The 18,038-nt window shown below is 40.9% G+C and overlaps 1 protein-coding gene across 13 annotated transcripts in view; it reads left to right on the top strand.

Moving 5' to 3' along the window:
* Nucleotides 1-18,038, top strand: part of WNK1 (WNK lysine deficient protein kinase 1) — a 111,460-nt gene that overhangs the window by 63,281 nt on the left and 30,141 nt on the right. For 9 of the 13 annotated variants that reach the window (XR_010389982.1, XM_064514923.1, XM_064514884.1 and 6 more), the window contains 11 exons: nucleotides 612-831; nucleotides 1,054-1,390; nucleotides 2,471-2,658; nucleotides 7,787-9,001; nucleotides 11,479-11,550; nucleotides 12,084-12,233; nucleotides 13,288-13,761; nucleotides 14,955-15,236; nucleotides 15,918-16,009; nucleotides 16,557-16,719; nucleotides 17,368-17,484. Coding sequence is in view for 12 of the 13 variants with exons in the window: in XM_064514923.1 (XP_064370993.1) it covers nucleotides 612-831; nucleotides 1,054-1,390; nucleotides 2,471-2,658; nucleotides 7,787-9,001; nucleotides 11,479-11,550; nucleotides 12,084-12,233; nucleotides 13,288-13,761; nucleotides 14,955-15,236; nucleotides 15,918-16,009; nucleotides 16,557-16,719; nucleotides 17,368-17,484 (3,310 nt within the window). In the remaining variant the exon portion in view is untranslated. The remainder of the gene's footprint in view (nucleotides 1-611; nucleotides 832-1,053; nucleotides 1,391-2,470; nucleotides 2,659-7,786; nucleotides 9,002-11,478; nucleotides 11,551-12,083; nucleotides 12,234-13,287; nucleotides 13,762-14,954; nucleotides 15,237-15,917; nucleotides 16,010-16,556; nucleotides 16,720-17,367; nucleotides 17,485-18,038) is intronic. The other 4 variants (XM_064514917.1, XM_064514947.1, XM_064514933.1 and 1 more) reach the window with 2 other exon arrangements.

Consider the following 18,038-nt stretch of genomic DNA (forward strand, 5'->3'; position numbering starts at 1 on the left):
TTTCTGCTACTTAAAATTTTCTGAAGCCTGTTATTGCCAAGCTCAATTCCTACTGTTGGAAGATATAAGTAGCATCGCAAGTTCAGGATAAAACTTCTAATTATGCCAAAGAGAGATGAAGTGGTTCAAAAGTTAGTACAAAATCTACAGGAAAGATGTGGTGCTTAACCAGTGCTGAATTAACTAGATGAGATTTTGGATGCTATCCTAAAATATATAATTTAGTCTATTTAGATTACTGTACTGATCTGGGGAGTAAAGGTTGTGGGTTGGATCTTAATCTTCAGGAAAACCAAATTGTTTCTTGAAAGTTTCTTGTTCGTTATTTTAATTAGTACAGAGCCCATTCTGTTCAGCTGGCTTAAAACCTCTTGGCACTTCCATTGTATTGACCAGTGCATGCTTTTTGTGTATCTGTAGTATCGTTGTGTTGAATTTCTCCAGCATACTTTAAAAGAGAAATTTGAACTATACACTATGAAATGATTAATGGGAGAAGCATGAAATGTAGAGAAATAAATTTGGAGGATTATCAGGCAAGGATATTCCTTAATGTTTTATCAAAACCTAATAACTGTATGTGTTTTCTACACTCTTTCCCAATATGCTAGATATGCTATTAAGGATCTTTTGAATCATGCTTTCTTCCAAGAAGAGACTGGAGTACGGGTAGAACTAGCAGAGGAAGATGATGGAGAAAAAATTGCTATTAAACTCTGGCTCCGAATTGAAGACATCAAAAAACTCAAGGGCAAATATAAAGATAATGAGGCAATAGAGTTTTCCTTTGACTTAGAGAGAGATGTCCCGGAGGATGTAGCACAGGAAATGGTAAGTGGTGGTCTTATAAAGCATTGAAGGTACTGTCATTCTCCGATGCTGAAATGTAGTCTGTCAGCCTCTGCATTTACTGTTCTCTTACTGTCTTGAAATAAAACCTCTTCAGAAGTTTGGGAATGAGAAGTTAGTGCAAGAGAGTGATAACTTTTCTTGTAGCACTGCAACAGTGGCTGTGTTTGACAGTGTGATTTCTGTGAATGTATCCTCCTTCAGGTGGAATCTGGCTATGTCTGTGAAGGGGATCACAAGACAATGGCAAAAGCTATCAAGGACAGGGTGTCTTTGATTAAGCGAAAGCGAGAGCAGCGTCAATTGGTGCGAGAAGAACAGGAGAAGAAGCTGCAGGAAGAAAGTGGTCAAAAGCAACAGCCGGAGCAACAGCAACCATCAAGTGCTTCCCACGCAGGGTCAAAGCATCCTCAGTCTGTCACTGGTACTACTTCTGTCCCCGCTACTTCAGCCTCAGTTTCTACACAAGTGGAGCCTGAAGAACCAGAAGCTGATCAACACCAACAACTGCAGTTCCAGCAACCCAGTATATCTATTCTTTGTAAGTGTGTCAGTTGGTTTGTTTTGTATCTTTCTTGTGCACTTACTGTTTCCCTGCTTAGGGAGTCTTAAACTCCTGATGGGTATAGTAATAAATATCTTAAGACATTGCTGACTCCTGAAGAAGATTAGCCCACTAGAAAGCATAGCAAAATAAAATGCATTTTTGTGCCTTAGCTGAGCCAAATCATGACACAATCCACAATATAGCATCTTAGCACAAAAGTATTTTCCTGTGTTTTAAGCTAATACACTAAATTAACTGGGGCACCTGAAGTGTGAACAAATGTCCTAGTTTTTGCTGCCCTCCTATTAAGGACAGTAACTTCTGGTCCTGTAGACAGTTGCCTACACTTACACCAGTGCAGTTAGAGCCACCAGAAACAGCTGTTTGCTTGTTAACTTTTGTTTCAGGTGGAAATTAGATTGATACATGCAGTTCGGCATAAATTCAGTTTCTGAAAAATTGTTTCATCTCCTGTTTTGCAGATGATACATAGCAAGATAAATTAACGTTCCTAACTTTCCCTCTTCTGCCAACCCACCATTTTATCGTCAGTATTTGAATAATGATGGTACGAGAACTTCCATGTTAGAATGATGAGATTAGAAAGCACGTTACTATCTCCTGTGTAGGTCATCGGGATTTCAAGTTCTCTGACACCTACACCTACTTGAGAGATGTCTGCCAGCCAAACACAACAGGCTTGCTTTATACTTCTAGGGAGAAAAGAAATCTGAAAGATCAGCTGAGGTCTATAACAATATGGAATTTAAGTTTTTATTCCCAGGCCAGCATTTTATAGGAAGCATAGTTTGCTTTAAAGTATCTTTCCAGAAACCTTCTGAAATTAATGATTTTCTGTGGATTAAAGGAAGGCATACTAGTAAAGAATTACTATACTGAGAAAGAATTCTCATATTTTTGCACTAGCTTAAAAATTGTAGGAAATAAAAGGCTGATAATGTCGACGTAGCATGACACAAACACAATCTAGTATTTGGTTGATTGTGGGATCTTCAAATTGTGAATCCAGAGTGCAGTTCTTGAAATGTAGATTTTTATCCTTAATATCTGCAGCTGATGGGACAGTTGACAGTGGCCAGGGGTCATCTGTTTATACTGAATCGTGTGTGAGCAGTCAACAAACTGTGTCCTATGGTTCCCAGCATGACCAGTCAATTTCAACAGCTGCAGTCCAGGGATACGCAGCTTCAGTTGGCCAAGTACAGTCACAACAGCATGGAGGATATCAGCCACCTACAGTGGTAAGCCAGAATTTACAGTATCACAAACACATGGAATTATTTCATTTTGTATTTCTCTTGAAAGGTGAGAGGAAAATCTGACAGCCCAGCTTTTATGTTTTGCATGTGATTCAAATTCTGCTTTGGGGCAGTAAATGGGATGTTTTTGCAGTGGGGCTAAAGCTAGTAAAAACATGCAAGGCATATTTGTCTTTAAAGCATAAGCTTTTATTTGATCTTGAGCATACATTGAGGCAAAATTGATGGGTTAATAGGTTAGTAGGTTTTTTGACAGATATAACATCGTGAGAGCAAGGTTATCTCATGAAAATGAGCATTTGATCTCAATTAGGAAGATGATGTGAGCTACTTTGTGCATATATGAAGTTACCAGGGATCAAGTTGTTGGGCTGATTTGAAGAAGGGGTTAGAATAATTTGAGCTGCTATATAAGTGTGAAACTGCTATGTATGTTCTGTGAGGCTTTGATTGCAGACTCTGCAGGTAAGATTTTTAACTGTTATAGAATGCTGCATGTGAGAACTCCAGACTGAAAAGACCCCACATCCTTGTACCCACTTTTATTTCTAGCTTGTGTTGATTTGCTCATCAGTTGCCGTGCATATTACTTTTCCCTGGAAAGTCTGCATTGGGCACAAATACCTTTCCTCCTATGTTCATTTGTGTTGCCCCCTTTTTTTTTTTTGTTTTTTTTGGTATGTTTTTTCCTTGGTATGTTTTAGAACCTAGTTTGAGAATATGCAGAAGTCTACTCCAACTCTAGAGTAGAACTTCTGCTACTGTTGTTTTGTCTTCAGTGGTTCCCTTGTCTTTTGTTTAAAAACAAATAAAAAGCTAAACCTGAGGCAGATAGGCTATTGTAGTAATACCATGATGGAAAAAGAAGCAACACTTCTAAGACTTAAGGGTCCTCACTTTTTTTTTTGTACCTGTGCTTGTAAACTTGATTGAAGAGTCACTGGTGTTAATAGCTTTTTAAAAAACGTGTTGATTTCACTCACAAGCAAAGCCTCTCCATCCTTTCCAAAGACACTTAACCTGAAGCTTTGTGGTACTGCTACTCGTTGATCAAATGAGTTTTTAAGCCCTCTAAACAAGCTCTTGCTCTGGGTAAACCATATTTTGGTGTGTGGGCATTTTTATTTTGGACCAGAAGCCATTTCACTCTCTTGGGATGGCTAGCTTCCAGGTTGAAAGACCATAATCTTTTGAGAGAGGATGGGAGAACAACCACATAACAGATGCATAGTCAAGCTGCTTAGTACACTACTAAAATGTGCTCATGCTCTATGATGATGACAGCACTTCCAGAAGGTTGACAGAATGGAGTAGAACACTACAGGAACTACTGACAGTTTTGTTGGGAAGACAAAATGACAAGTCGAAATGTTTTTGACATCTGGAGAAATAACCTTAAAAAGAAGTAGAATACAGTTCAATAAGGATAAATGCAAGGTTCATGCTTAAACAGGAATAATCAGCTGCACGAGTACAGGATAAACAACAATTTGATTAGGCAGCAATTCTGCCAAAAAGGTCAGGGATTACACTGGACCACAAGCTGGACATGGTCAAAAACATCATGTTGTTGTGAAAAAGACAAACATGCTGTGTGAAGTAATTCTTCTACCCTTCCTGACCATTGGTAAGTCAGTTCTGGGCACCTTGCTTGAGGGAAGATCAGGGTGAATTGGGGGAGAATTTGGAGGAGAGTGGTAAAAATCACCAGAAATCTATAAAATACGGTCTTTGCGGGAAGACTGAAAGAATTAAGTTGAATCTATTGAAGATAAGATTAAGGAGAGACAAAGCTTTAAGTATGTAAAGGCTGCTGAAAAAGAGAGTAATCTGATCTCCACATCCTTGTCAAAGAGGACAAGAAATAATGGGCCTAAATTGCAGCAAAATTTGTTTGGGAAAGGTTTTTTCTCATCAACAAGAATAGTGAAGCACTGCACTCTCCGTTTCTGGAGATGTCTCTGAACAGGCTAGACAAATTAATCAAGAATGATGTGTAACTAGGCTTGCTTTGGGACAGGGTGAAGACGAAGGGTAAAGTATTTAACCTTTTGAGTTCCCTTTTGTCCCCCTCTCCCAAGATTTTGAGCAGTTTAGCAAGATTTATCAGAAGTCTTAAAAAAAAAACAAACAAAAAAAACAACCCCCCCCCAAAAACAACACCCCCCCCCCCCCCACAAATTTCCACTAGAGTTCTGAATTCATTTTCCTGGAGGCTTGTATTGGATTTCAGTTTTGTTAAGAAATTGTGCAGAGATATCCGCAGGAAGCTTATACCATTAGAAAAGGAAATCTTGTAGTTGAAGACAGCCTCCCTAAAACTTCATCTTTCTATTCATTTTCTTTTTAAAAGTAATTCATATTCTTCCAGTTTGGTTGGATTTTTGACCTACTGTCTTCTGGGTTGTGGCAAGATTACAAAATCTTGGTGCTTTTATTGGCCCAGCATCTGGAAAATGCTTTTCTGAAAGACTTTTTTTTTACTGCGTTTTACAAATATTGAAACAACAGTTTTCCGCAGCTCATGTTGTAGAATCTGTAATGTTTAAATTTTTATGGTAATGCCTTAGATGAATAAAGAACCAGCTGTATCTAGTTAGTCCGGTTAACTCAGGAAGGGCCCAAGCAGAGAGACTGGTGAGGCAATATGTATAAACATACATCCACTCACCAAAGCAAGAAGGGATGTTTGAAAGCTTGGTCAGTAAATGTTTAGGGTTTTTTCATTTGTCAAACTAACAAATGCTGCAAATGTCACATCAGTGGCACCAGAGCAGATATTCTCTCCTGTCTGTTGTGCCCTCAGTATGCTTCCTGTAAGGGCCCTAGGAAACCTTCCTCATTGCTCAGTAATTTAAGATAAACTTGAGTCCTCAAAGGTGCATATATCTTGCTCCCTGTGTATGTTGGCACTCATTCAGCATTCTCATACCTTCTCGCACACATAGTAGTTAGTACTGGGCCTATCATTGTGTGTCTGCATTTCTTTTCTACCATTACAGTTTTGCTGGTTTTGTTTTTCATTTTTTTTTGAAGTGTTCAATTCTTAACTTTTGTTTTCCTCCTTAGCCTCAACGTGGTCGTAGCATGTCAGTTTGTGTCCCCCACCTTCCTGCTCTTCCCTCTATGTCCTGCATCCCTCTCAGTGCTCCTCCCACCCCACCACCAGCGCTGTCTGCACCTCTTTCTCCTTTCTACCTTCGGACTGTCCCTGAAGAAACCTTTGCAGAAAAGCTTTCTAAAGCCCTGGAAAGTGTCCTGCCCATGCACTCTGCCTCTCCACGCAAGCACCGACGCTCCAGCCTGCCCTCCCTCTCTGTCAGTCCTGTATGTGTTACCATTTGCCTCCTGGCACAGTAAGATAAGTTATCATTAAATACATCCTTGGCTTTGGGCATTTTTAAAATGACAAAATGAAAAGTTGATTCTTTGTCCTGTATACTAAGCTGCTAGTGTCTTGATCTTTTCTGAGAAGCAGTACACTTAAATGGTCAACCACCGTTTGGTAATGTTTGATCTAGTATTTTAGGCTAGTATAAATGTGAATTGTTCAAGTGTATCACAGAAGGTAAAGGGAAGATGACGTCTTATTATTTCTTTATTTTCCAACTTCTAAGCAAGAATTGAATGTTAATTAGACACGAAACAGCTAGCTCTTAAAGCTTAGTTGCTGCAGCTGGTTACCCTAAAAGCTTTGGCTAGCTGTGGTTGTGGTACTAAAAATTTGTAATTTGAATACTTATGAGGGGTTTTCTCTAAGCTTTGATAGGAAATACTACTTCAGCTTCTTCATGGGAGGAAACCATAATTTCATATTTTTCTTCTATTTCCTGTGTAGCTACTTGCAGGTCAGGTGCAGGATGGCTAAAGGAAGGACAAGAGGTGGACCTTTTCAGTAATTGGTTTGGTTCTTCAACTTACATGAAATAAACTTTGAGAAATTTTTCTCTGTATTTGAAGTACACAGAGCCACTTTTCAGAACATAGGAAAAGTTCTTCATCCTGTAGGACCGTTTTGCTAGTATTGTTTAATATGGAAATTTGCTGCTGCTTTTCTGGAAAGGGGTGGGAAAGAAACAGAACAATGTAATGGAAACAGCAACTTGAAAAAGTCATAAATAGCACCTGTCTTGACAGTACACTTGCTGCAGACTTCTACAATTTTTGTGTTTTGGATCCGTAATACATTACCTCTCAGCCTACTGTAGTATATCTCAGCATACTGTAGGCAGAGATTAAAAGAGAAAGAACAATTACGGAACTTGTGTAGTATTCTTCTGTAGAACTCTTCAGTGAAATTTTCTTACAGCTCTTAACAAAGATGAGCCTAATCTGAAGTAGTACATCAGATGGAGTGGAATTGCTTAAGGACTTTGCTATTAATAATCCTGTGAATGTTTTACCATCAAGGCAAAAGCTAAAGTTAGAACAATATTTTGTCTCAGTGAGTGCTAATTTCCTGTGTGAAAAGCAATGGTCAAAATTGGCCAAAATGATCAAAAGGGATGATCCTTTGGGTGTTTTTGTTGTTTGTTTGTTTTGTTTTTTGTAGGCTGAAATTGTTCAGCCTTGTCTCATAAAGGGTCTCATTAGCTCTCTGGATATCATATAGTACACAGGCTTCTGACAGGACAATAGCACTGTGTTTTTTACATTAGATAATAAGATTTCATGTCATTCTTGTCTTGTAAATGCAAAATGGAGGCTCTGCGTTGTTACTGCTAGCAAGTTCTGAATTCTTATTTCACGTGTAGCAATAACTTTAGGGATTTGATTGGACTGCAAGCATTAATATTACTGGATAGCCCATGGCACTGTATCCCGTTTCATTGTCAGGAGCAAAACTGGTTTCTTTTTGTGAGTGATTGGGGTTGGACTGGAAAAGCAGCTATAACACAAGCAAATATTTCCATTTGTAGCTGTGCCTGCCATGGATGTATTTAATGGATATTTAGAACACATCTAAATTTCCTAAGTACTGTATGTTTTTGACCATGAATTGAGTAGCCATTCTATAAAGTTACTTCACAGAACTGCCTAGTGAACTGTGCATGTTAATGTGCTTTCACTTTTAATGTATGAATTACTTGTCTTGTTCATGTCAATACAGCCTCAGCATCCGCGTGGGGGAACACCAACGTTCCCAGATTCACAGATATTTTTCCCAACCGTTCATGAACGGCCGGTGTCTTTCTCACCACCACCTGTCTGCCCGCCGAAGGTGGCAGTTGCTCAGCGGCGCAAGAGCACTTCATTTTTGGAAGCCCAAACTTGCCACTTCCAGCCAGTGCTGAAGACTGGCCAGAGTTTAGTTCCACCTGGTGGTAGTCCCACCAATTGGACACCAGAGGCATTGGTTATGCTGGGCACAACAGCTCACAGAGTCACTGGAGAGCCACTGCATGTGCAAGTCAATCCTGTGTTTGAGCCAGCTCCTGTACACGGTGACTGTAGATCTGGACCAACACCTCCAGAGGATGCTCACTACCGAATGCATCCAGAAGCTGTGTATTTGGTGGGCATGCACTATCCATCACAGGAGCAGTATGATCAAGTAGCTTATAACTCCCATGTGACTGAACAACATTTGAAGCAGGCCTCTGAGTCAAAGCACGTGCAAGGTGCTCCTCCACAAAGCTCTGTGTTCGACTATCAATCTGGGCAAACGTACATGGCAAGACACGTTCAGAACCTGAGACTGGATTCTGGGATGAGTCCTCTTTCTCCATTATCTAGTGTTTCAGCTCCTCTGAGTGCAGAGCCTGCTCAGATGACATTCCACCAGGTGTTTGTGCCACACTCGGCTCCAGCTGTGCTCTCGCACAGTGGGGATGGCAGAACGAGCTGTGTCTTCGAGTTCCATGTGCACACGCCAAGCTCTGCTCCAGCAGATGGGGGGGGTTTACCCCCACGGGTCTACAGAAATCGTCGGTGCTCTATGGAGACCAGTCAAGAGGAAACTGCTCAAGGCATAGGGTTGCATGGTCGGCTTCAGCCTGTGACAGAAGAGCAGTCTAACTATCTTGGTCCTGAGTTAGCAGGTCCCAGAGGGGGTTCTGCCAGGCAGAGCTGGCCGGAAGGAAGCCCAGAATACTCCAGTGATTCCTCACAGCTGACTTCCTCTGACACTGGCGATTTCCAGTCTCCTCCTCCTACAGGGGGGTCATCTTCTGCTTTTGGTTCAGACTTCTCATTGCCTGTTGTTCAGCTGCCTCAGAAGGTATTGCAGGAGTCCCAGCTCTTCATCTGCTTCCCTCAGGGAGCCTCAAGTCAGCAGGCCTTGTCCACCTCACTTTCATCGGGACCACCTGCACTCTATCCTCAGGTTACAGGAGCAAGCCCTTCCAGACTTTCTCTGCTTTTTATAAGTCACACACTTCACCCTAAAAGGGGAACCTTGCTCATACACTCACTCCATGTGGTTCTAAATCTTGGCATTCATGGGGGTCTCTAAGTCAGTAGTATACTAGGATGCTTTTAACTTAAAAGGCTGTAATTAAATAATGAAGCAGCAGCAACTACTTGCTCTGTTTTCAGCCTCAGGTGAAATGTTGGTAGGGCTTTTGTGTTAAGGGGAACAAATGGTCAGTGTTTCTTCTTGGGCTAGTTATTTTGGAAACAGGTAGCTTCAATACAAAATTGACCTTTTAACAGTGGGTTTAATGAAATGCATCTTCCACCCTGCTTGAATCGGTAGTGATAGTAGAACTTATTTTGTATGTTTTTTCCTGCTCTGTAGCCATTTAATGAGAATATGTTATTTGAAGTTGAACGTTGATACAAACAGTGTTTTGTCAGACAACGCTGGGGGAAAGGAAGCAGGGAGGAAGAGGAATGGGAGGAGATGTATGTTACCCATTCATTGATTTGGAAATGTACTTGAGGGGTCATGAAACTAAAGAAGCTGAGTAGTAAACTAGTGGCACGAATAGTTGTTATTAATAGGTATTGCCGCCTTATAAGCTACGAATATGGTGTCCTTTTAAAAAGCAAAATTTGCAGCCTGAAGTTTAGCTGGAGGTATTTATTTTATCAGCATATGTGATATTTTCACTTGCAGTAGTCAGTGTAATATCTTTCAGTAATATGCATGCTCACTGTGGATGTGTGAGGTGTATGTGTATACCTTGTGTCTGCAGTTGTATTCTGAAACTTTCTCACAAGGTGTTTTTTGTGTGAAAAGAGAGGGTTTACTTTAAGCACATTTCTCTTACCTGCTCCTTCTGTTGTTCTTGAAATTAAGGGCTGTCTCCAATTTTAGTTATTGGAGTATTGTCAAGTTTGTGATTTGTTTGAAGGAAATAGAGGAGAACCTTTGCTTTTTTTGTGGTGAGATCAAGAACTAAGAATTTGGAGCTTTCTCTGTGGTATAATAAAGGTCTTTTATTCCATCTCCAGTGTCTGAGGAGAGGACAAGGCAGTGGTTGTCAAACAGCTTTAATCATTAATCTATTAGATAGTAATTTCTGTGCTTTAGGAGAACTTACGGAGTGAAGCTGCTGTGCCAGAGGTTTGAAAACTACTTGGGGATTGTTTTCCATAAACGGCCTTTGTTAACAAACTTTAGTAGGTGACTTCAGGTGGATTCAAAACAAGTCTGGAAAATGTAATAAGGGGTGATCATTTTACAGAATTTATATTTTGGGAGCTCTTCTCCAATGCATTCAAGAGCAGGATATAAAGGCATAAACAGAGTCAGTGTGAATAAATACTATACCAATGGAGTATAGAACACATTTTAATCCCAGCCTCATTTTAATCTTCCTAGCAGTTAGAGCCTCAAAAAGCTTCTAAAATAAAAGACAAAAAAACTTTTCTTTTCATGGCACTCCACTTTCCCTGAATTTGTTATAGTAATAAAGTCATTTTAATAAGCTTTTTGCTAATAAACTTCTGCAAACTGAGTAATCATAGCTTTAAGGAGTTCTAGTAGATTCCTAATATAATACACATGCACCAGGTATGTTTCTTACAAAGGCAATTCACCGACGTGGTGCAGGCTCAGGAACCTCACCTGTAGGTCTTTTTCTCTGTTACCTAGTTGTGTCCCAGGATCTTACTGAAAAACATAATACTTGCAAAAATAATAATGAAACTCCAGAGATCTGATCACCATTCCATTTTTTCTGCATCTTCCACATTCATTTGTAATGCCGTTCACCCTTTTTTTTCATTGCTTACTTACTCAAAATTCTGTCTTAGCTTGGACTGAGACCCCCAACGTCTTCAATATATGATTTTTTTGTTGGCCTTTCAATGGTAATGAGTGTGGAAATGATTTTTAGCCTGGATTTTGACATGCCTCTCAAAGGGAGCCTGTGATATGTACATGCACTGAATATTTTATTACTGGTCTGGAATTCTGTATCTCTTTGATTCTTTACAGATACAGTTTCATTTCCTTTTTAGCCTCCTTCTATCCCCCCACCTAAATGTGTTCAGAACAGATGTAAAGGTAAAATCTAATGCCTCTACTTCCAGTTATCATACCAAGGCATCTCGATCTTAAAGCATCATCACTGGAGGAAGAAGCTGGTAGGCTGATCTATCTAATGTTGAGGGGCATTTGGGTTACAAAGAACTGGTTGTTTTGGAAGACTTGAAACTGAGTTCAGTACTTTTCCAGATTGCTCTGCTTTGCTCTGGATTTTGTAGTGGAATTTGGCCAAAAGTACTGCTTGTCCAAAAGGACAGCTAGAAACTTTCTTCAGCCAAATTGTTCCAGGCAGAAATGGTTTTAACTGCCAGCTGCGGAAACTAGAGATTCATTTAAGCTCATTCTTTTTCTTTTTTTCCCTCTAGACACAAGTGCAAGGCCAGTCAGCCTCAAGCAGTGTATCGGTGCCATCCCAGCCTAGCCAACACACTCAGCAGGTAAGATCATAGATCTTAAACCCAGGGCTAAAATAATTTCAGTATAGAATTTTGATGACTTTTCAAGAACAATCCCCTTTCCCAGTTCCCTCATCAACCCAATAGTTTTAGACATCAGAAAATGAATCCGCTGGTTCCCACTTAATCTAATGTGCTATGAGACTAACTTCATTGAGTTTTTGACGTTTACTTTATTACAATCGTGTTAATGCTTGTTCTCATATGTCCTTCTCCCCCAACTCCCACATGAGTTTGCAGCAGAGGTCCCACTGAAGGAGAGGCACCTCAGGATTTGCAAATTACTGTCTAGACAGGCAGACTGCATTCTGATAGTTTCTTCTGACTTGAAATACTTTCTTCTTCAACATCCTCTTAATTGCCTTTTTTCCCTTTGTAGAATCTGCATTCTTGCAGCAGAGTTCTTATTTCAATTGTGAAAGTAAGATTTGGTGCTGGTAATAACATTGTATTATTCTTTAAAAGCTTTCTATTTGGGAGGAGTAAAAAGCTTCTGCCTCTTTTCCCTGCTACAGAATGTGCAGCTGCCAGCCTCTTCCCAACAGACTGGGCAATACCAGCTGCAGCAGCCATCAGTTTCTACTGGCGCCACTCCCACACAAACGGTCTCTCAAACTCAGACTTCACAGATTATGCCAGTGCCTCAGGCACCAGCTGGGACACAGGTAAACAATATTCTTCTAACAAAATATTTTCTTCCTCTCGACAGCTGGAAAATCCAACATGCTGCTATTTTCACTTTTGTCTTCTTTTCTAATGGTTCCAAAGCAGTCATCCAGATAGTAGTATTCTTAGTGTACTACAACTGCCAATTTTGTTGGAAACTGATATGTATTGGAAACCCTTTCTTGGACACATGGCAGTCATGAATGATAATTTGAGGGAAGAATAGCATTTCCATGCACAAAGATCTTTAAATAGTCAAAAATATTATGAGATATGAAGAGTACTATGAATGCATTTTCAGGAACTTGTCATTTCTCTGCTTCCCATAGAATGTACATCTTCTGCACCATTATGTGTGTAAAACATGTTCACTTAGGTAGTGAGCCGTAAGGACTGCCTTCTCCATTCTGTCATCTTTCTTATTCAACTCTTCTCCTTTACTCCTTGATCAAGAAGCTTCTGTTACTGAATATAACTTCATTTTGGCTCTATCTCTATCTTGAACATGTGAGCCTTGATTTTGTTTTTTTTAAAATACTGTTTTGTTGCTTTGTTCGTCTAAACTGCCTCTCCAATTGCTTGATTTGCTAGCTTCAATTGGCATATCCCCTGCCATTCTCTGAATGCTGGCACAGTGGCTTTTTGTTCTCCATTACTTTAGTCCACATACCCGAAGTGGACAGACTTGTTGAGAGATTTGCACTTCTTCCCACTAAGAAGGCAGGCTTGGCACTGGGGACAGAGTTGAGGGGAATTGGGTTCTGTTTATGTGCAAGTCAGTGCTTCAGGGTATTCACACATTGCTCTTTCACCCTCTGTGGGTGTTTGTTTTAAGAGCATGTTGGGTGCTTCAGGGGAAGTATTGCAATGTGAGGACCTTTTGGAACACCAGCTGACTTCCCAGCCACTCTGCCAACTGTGCTCCCCACCCACTTTAACTGAGTGCTATAACTTGAATAATTCTTTCTTTGACTAATGCATAAAAATTCTGCTTTCTGCAACCCTGCTTCCTAAAAAACCAAAAATCTATCTCTATTTTCTTTACCTCCCCAGCTTCCTGTTTCCCAACCAGTGTCGATCATCCAAGGCGAGCCTCAATTACCTGTTGCAGCACCTTCTCTCCCTCAGCCTTCAGTTGCCCCGCCAGTCCCTGTTGGCTCTCATTTTCTACCCATGGGACAGCCTTTGCCAACTTCCATGCTTCCCCAGTTCCCAGTGTCTCAGTTGCCCATAGCAGTCCCTCATGTGTCAGTGGCTCAGCCAGGCTTCCAGTCGCTGCCAAATTCAATGGCAGCTGGCATGAATCAGCCACTGCTCACGCTGGCAACATCTGCTGCGGCAGCCGCTATCCCTGTAGGATCGACTGTTGTCCCTAGCCAGCTTCCCACGCTGATGCAGCCTGTGGCTCAGCTGCCCAGCCAGGTTCTCCCGCAGCTCCTGCAGCCAGCTGTCCAGTCCGTGGGATTGCCAGCCAGCATTGGACAAGCTGCTGAAGCTTCACTTCCTGCTGGAGATGCTCTTTACCAGGTATTGTTGCAAGCCAGCAGAGCTCTTCTCCACATTTTCACCTGTTCCTCTGAGGTACCAGATCTGAACTGTAAGCCCTGGCCAGCTCACTCCTCATAGGAGAACCACTAAGCCACAAAGATGTGTTCTGTTTTGTGGCAAAGGGACTTTAAAAAAAAAAAATAAATAAATAAATAAAAAAAAAAAGGGGGGGGTCTTTGGACTGCCTGTTATTTTGAGGTTTTTCTTAGTCGGCATTGGAATCTGTCTAAAGTGAAAAATGTTGCTGCAGGACTTTAGTCAACCACTGAGTGAGTGTAGGAGGGAAGTTACATATCCGAGAGGTCTGTCAACATGGAAAAAGATAGAACTGAAACATTCTGATTATGATTTTAAAAATGAGGGCCATGTTTTGGAAAGAGTATGTGGCAGCATATTCAGCAACCCCAGTATTTCATTCCTAGTCTGGAAGGAGGGCGGGAAATGTGAATATATGTAGCAATAAGCCAGACTGCATGGATCTTGAACATGAAGTACCTGATGCTACTTATGAAATGCTAGATTGGTGTGCAAGGACTGCTTCAGCTGCCTTCTGCAATTAATGTAAAAATGTCAAGCTGAATAGGAAAAAATAGTGACTCAGCATGTGATTGTTCTTTTAGAAAGAAGAATTCTCTTTCTTTTAGAAAAAAAAAGGCATATCTGCGTTGGGATTATGCAGTGTGTTGTAGAACAGAAGCTGTGTGTAGGAATGTTGCTTGGTTCCTGTGTCAGCTCATCACCAGAGGACAGAAAGACCAGAGGAGGATTCTTTGATATCAGTCTTGAGAATCGACAGCAATTGTATAACCTGTTCTGAGTGGTGGCTGTTCAGCTTAAATTCTTCAAACTCATTTCAGGTCTCAGGTCTTAACATATTAAGTCAAGTAGGCAACAGGGGAGAGTTGGGAGGTAAAGATTCTTTTGCTAAAGACTTGAAACATCTGAGTGGGAATTTGCTGGTTCAAGCATGGTGGCTCACAAGCTGAGCTCTGGCTATGTGAGCCGTCTGCTCTTCTTCTCTGGGAAGGTGGTCTTTGGAAGTGTCAACTTGAACAGTACAGAAGGGAAGTGGTTGGAAGGTGCCCCTGGAGTTGCTTTTTTTTCCACTGTTACTTTTGGTTTCTTATTTTGCTCTGACATGCACTAACTTGACTGCCTCATTTCTATTACAGGGCTTCCCATCTCGGCTGCCACCGCAATATTCAGGGGACTCAAATGTGGCGCCCTCCTCTGCTGTGGCCTCTGTTTGCATTCCTTCTGCCGTACTGTCCCCTCCCTTACCCACAGATGCAATGGCTCAGCCAGGCTACCTTGCTGGTGTTGTGCAGCCATATGTGGAACAGAACGTTTTAGTTCCTATGGGTGGCCTAGGAGGACAGGTTCAAATGCCCCCACCTACAGTGAGTTTAGTGCAACAGGCCTCATCTGCTTCCTCCCAGCAGGCGACTTTGGAGGTAAGTGTGATGCGTTGGCAATAAAACAACAAAACATTTAGGATGTTTGAATTACACAACGATATGTGTGGGGAACTGACCCCTTCCGTGCTTGTCTTCAGATGGATGTTAATATTTCAAATGACCTTTTTCTTGCAGCAGAATGTCATGCCAATGTGGGGACCTTGTTGTCACTGGCTGTTCTGTTGGGAAGTGAGTGTGCCTCCTACAGGCAAAAACCTGTTAACACTTCACTTCTTGCTAGTACTGTAGCTCCTTTTTCATATAAAAGACAAACTGCAACTGATAGCCTTTGAAACTCTCTCATTATGCCCATTCCCTGCAGCATTGTTATTGCTGGGGAGAGATTTGAATTGTCTTTGTTCTGCATTGGCTTGTCTCTTGCACATTCTGTTAGTAAGACTTCTGACTGCATGGCAAACTGTAGTGACACGAAGCAGTAGATAGGATGGCTGACTTTTATTTCCCCCACCCCTCCCCAAGATAATAATTTGCTTCACTGCAATTTGCTTTAGAATCTTTTGTAAACTAGAGCTGCCTCAATGCCGGTTGTTTAAAGTTCTAGAGAGGTCATGCTTTCAGCTTTACAACTGACTTGGGAGGAAACATTGAAGACTATGTGGTGACTCAGAAAGGAACAGGATTTTGGGGGTAGGTTCTTGATGTGTGTTTCTACCACAGGGTACTCAGGGAGTCTCACAGACTGCTGCTTCGGAGTCTCTGCCATCAACACAGCCTGCTCAGTCTACCCCTTTGGCTTCCTCTATGGATAGGTAAGCATTGTTTTATTTTCACTTAATTGAATTGGATTTGTTAAGTTACTCTTCCCTGGGTGATCTTTTTCCCTAGGTATCTTTTTTTCCACTGGAGGTGTTTTTTGAGGACATGAAGAAATAAACTTGCTAGAGGAAAAACAGGCTTATAAGAGCTGCAGAAAACTGTTTTATAGCAATGAATGGAGAGAGTAAATAGGATCGTGTATAGTGATCTAGTGTAAAATCTTTTGTATTTAGTATGTCAGACAGATCATCAGGGACACTTTTGTCTGTACTTCTGTTACCACAAACTTCAAACCCTGAATAGCTTGAGAAAGCGTTCAGAAGATACACTTACACAGCTTAACTTGCAAAAGATACATAGCTAAATAATTACTATTGCAATTATTATTTGAGCAACCCTGTATGTTGAAAGGATTCTTCTCCCATACTCTGCCATTAACAGGCATCCACTGCTACCCTGAAGAGGAGAAGGGTAGGGTAAATGGTATTGTTGCTGGTATGCAAGGCATGGGTACTAACTTAAAGTTGCTTTTATTTTTAGTGCACATTCTGATGTTGCTTCAGGGATGAGTGATGGCAATGAGAATGTTCCAGCTTCTAGCGGAAGGCACGAAGGGAGGACTGCCAAACGTCATATGCGGAGGTCTGTCCGCAGCCGCTCTCGACATGAGAAGACTGCTAGGCCAAAACTGAGAATTCTGAATGTGAGTATATTTTATTTTAGTGACAGCATGGTACTGGTGATGCCTTTTTTGAGCTTCAAAAGCAGCTTTCTCTTGAAGAATGTGTACCTTCTGTGGGCTTGCTGTTGTTCCACGCCAACTCCTCTGAGCACATAAGCTATTTCTTCTGCTTGTGGAGTCAGTATTCCAAAAGTCACCTATTAAGAGTTTTGTACAGTATTATAGATAGCAAAATTAGCTTGCTTAGCCACTAGTGATTCTACAGACAAGTCCAGTTTATTTGTCTTAGTCTTATTAGTAAAGGGTGACTAGTGACATGTAAATTTAGAGGCAAGAGTTTAACTGGATAACTTCACCAATGTCTCTTGTGTTTTTTCTGAAATACTGGGGCAACTTCCTTAGCATCTTGCTTCTATAAAAGCTAGAAGGGGACAAGTGAACATCTAGTGTTAAAGAGAAGAGTGTAGACAAGATAAGTTTGAAGGCTTGAGTGATTGGTAGTTGCTCAGAAGAATGCTGCAGTACTTTGCACCAGATATTAGGCTAGGAAAGGAGAATGTGGTGTTCTTGGAGCAGCACTTTTGATTTGTCTCGATGAGCTTTAAAACACAAGTTTTGTCTTCTCATGTTTTCATTTGAATGGTTTTGTTTGTTTTTGGTTTTTTTTAGGTTTCAAATAAAGGTGATCGGGTAGTGGAATGCCAGCTAGAGACACACAATCGGAAAATGGTTACTTTCAAATTTGATTTGGATGGTGACAACCCTGAGGAAATAGCTTCAATCATGGTAAGATATATTTTGGGGATGAAGAACTGAATCCAGTCTTAATCACAGTAGTAATATAAATAGTGTGTGTGTGTGTGTGTGTGTTTCCCCCCCCACCCCCCTTCAGAATTGCTCTTCTGTGCTGTATGGCCCTTCTCTTTTTCCTCTACCCATTTTATGAGTATGCAAGAAGAAATAGAGGCTCTGGGCACAAAGACTAGTGTCCCAAAGTTAGTATTGCATGTTCAGGTCACATGACTTGTGTCTGTGTTTACCCTGGTACTTCATTTTTATAAAATAAACCTGCTTTTGTTTGTTTGCGATCTAACATTTGGAAAAATTGCAAACAACTTCCTGGAAGCACCAGGTTTAACAAATTTTGTTTGCTTTTTTTAGACCAAAATATTACTGAATCTTTAAAACTCTCACATAAATTGTGAGATGCTTGCTGCTGTGCTCAACTGAAACTGCCAGATTCTGCCCTTAAAGTAAGGAATGGGAATTGCTTTCAGGTTTCTGAAAATCACTGATACTACTCTTAACTAAACTAGCCTGTGCACCACTCAAAGGAAAAA

This window comes from Dromaius novaehollandiae, chromosome 1 (assembly GCF_036370855.1).
Source record: "Dromaius novaehollandiae isolate bDroNov1 chromosome 1, bDroNov1.hap1, whole genome shotgun sequence".
Classification (NCBI taxonomy): Eukaryota; Metazoa; Chordata; class Aves; order Casuariiformes; family Dromaiidae; genus Dromaius; species Dromaius novaehollandiae.